This window comes from Puccinia triticina, chromosome 3A (assembly GCF_026914185.1).
Source record: "Puccinia triticina chromosome 3A, complete sequence".
In the NCBI taxonomy this organism is placed as follows: Eukaryota; Fungi; Basidiomycota; class Pucciniomycetes; order Pucciniales; family Pucciniaceae; genus Puccinia; species Puccinia triticina.
In genome coordinates, this window is record NC_070560.1 from 3,086,358 (window position 1) to 3,088,466 (window position 2,109).

Consider the following 2,109-nt stretch of genomic DNA (forward strand, 5'->3'; position numbering starts at 1 on the left):
CAATGGGGTGCGCTACTTATGTACACCATTTCATTTGGTGTACATTAAATCTCACCCCAAAAATTGAAGCAGTCTGGGGGTTTGAACACCTGCACCCCAATGTTTTTGGGGTAAGCAGGTCTGCACACCAATAAATTGGGGTATTCCAGAAGTGCACCCCAGTAATATTGGGGTGCACATGTGGGTACACCAAAATGTTGGTGTACATGAAGTAAATTTTTGGGGTGCATTTAGGCTGACCCATTTCTCATTGGCTAATATTTGGTTGTACTTACAGAGGAGAGACAGAAGGGGGGGAGAGAGACAGAAGGGGGAAAGAGAAAGGGGGAAAGAGAAAGAAGGAGGAAAGGGTTACCCCAGGCCTTGTCAGGCCGTCTATACTCCCGCTAAAGAGACAAGGCGGGAGACTCGCATTCGACCAGAACTGGCACAGGTTGTAGTCCGACTCAATCCCTCAAGATGGGTCCTTCACCAGGAAATCAAGCGAGCTGTTTGCCGCAAGGAGGCCCGGATTGGCGCGCACGAATCCCTGCACGGTTTTCCAGAGGCTCGGGATCCTCGACTGGTACTCCATCAGCGAGATCGAGAACGAGAACACTTTCTTGTTCTCCTCCATCTACACAGAATGTCCATGTCGTCAATAGCTGTGCTTCTAGCTCCACGCTCTCCAGGCCCGCCGCCTTCGTCAACACTCATCTGCTGACTTACAAACACAAAGGGGTCGTAATCCACGTCGCAGTTGTATTGAATCCCAGGCTCGACCCGCCAATAGTAATCAAACTTCGCCATGAGCGGGTGCCAAAAGAAGAACCTAGAGCAGGGGAGTGTATCTGAGCACGTATTTCCTTCGGGAACAGTCAGCCATATGGCCCGCAGGATGGCCGCGTACCCTGAGTGGAAGCGGGAGAGGTGCCGGCGGCTCTGGTCATCCGCCCCCTTTTTGGAGCTTGCGGCACTGGGCTTCTGGGCGCGCGCGGTTCGGCGACGGTTGAAATGGGGAGGATACGCCCATTGGCGGGCTGGGATGAGGCCGAAGAAGACCTGCGAGCGGGTCATCGACTTGATAGCCAGCGCGGAGTCGGGACTGAAGGGCTGGTCGCTGAGGAAGACCCATGGGTACTAGAAAACGCCAAGCGGTAGAGAGAGCCGTCAGTTCCCCAGCTTCCTCGCTCAGAAAGCGCGGACCCGCTTACCGTTGGGTGGGTGCCCTCCTGCTGAGACAAAATCAGAGGCTTTGTTGGCGGAGGGGAGCTGGTGGGGGATGTCAAGGGGAGTGTCCAGGTGAGCAATGTCCTTCTGTCAGCACCACTCGCCTCCAAAGATCCATTGAACGGGTTGACATTCAAAGGTCCTCCGAAGGCCCTCCAAAAAATAATCGGAGGGGAGGGCTCCGCCTCCAAAGATCCATTGAAGTCAGCGGCATTCAAAGGTCCTCCAAAGAATATTGGGAGGGGAGGGTCTTTCCTCCCAATAGACTTCGGAGTAGAGTGAGATGTCAGAAAGTAAGATTTTATCCAGTCCAACCCGGTGGTCGGACGGATATTTCTGTCACCTTTGAATGTCATTTGAAGTTTTTGCCCCACCTTTGGAAAATCTTCGGATTTTCTTCAAAGATCATCCAAAGGACCACAACTTTGGAGGTCCTCCAAATGAAAACCCTCACTTCAAAGGTTTTTCAGCGAAAAACCTTAAAAGTGCGTCCGCCGTGTATTAAACCATGGTTGAGGCTTGAGCCACCCCAATCACATGATGGATTGATATAGCTTTGCAGCTAAGGCTCATGAATCAAAATAATCTTGACAAGCCAACACCACCAGCTTGCTCAACAAACTTACTCTGATTTGGCTTAGTAGGCTACCCAGCTCTACTGGGCTTGAACAAGAGAATGAGATTTCTTGGACCTTGAGCCAAGTGGGATAATGCAGTTGAGCCTGATTAAATGTCAAAATATTATTTTAAATCTCAATTCTGTCAAACTCAACATTAGCCTCAATAATTACTGGATGTGTATCCCCAAAAGTAGTTGAATTTAATCAGACTTCGGGAGCAATCCCCAATGCCATTTGTGAGTAACATTTGTAGAAATGTGGTTTTTTTGTCTCCATAGCA

At 50.3% G+C, this 2,109-nt stretch overlaps 1 protein-coding gene across 1 annotated transcript; it reads right to left on the reverse strand.

Annotated features, from left to right (window-relative positions):
• Positions 1 to 454: 454 nt before the first annotated feature.
• PtA15_3A375 (uncharacterized protein) lies at positions 455 to 1,719 on the reverse strand (the record flags this gene model as incomplete). Its single annotated transcript, XM_053167337.1, has 4 exons — positions 455 to 616; positions 709 to 811; positions 890 to 1,119; positions 1,717 to 1,719. The coding sequence occupies 4 exons, from the start codon at positions 1,717 to 1,719 to the stop codon at positions 455 to 457; spliced, it is 498 nt and encodes a 165-aa protein (XP_053018564.1).
• Positions 1,720 to 2,109: the final 390 nt, after the last annotated feature.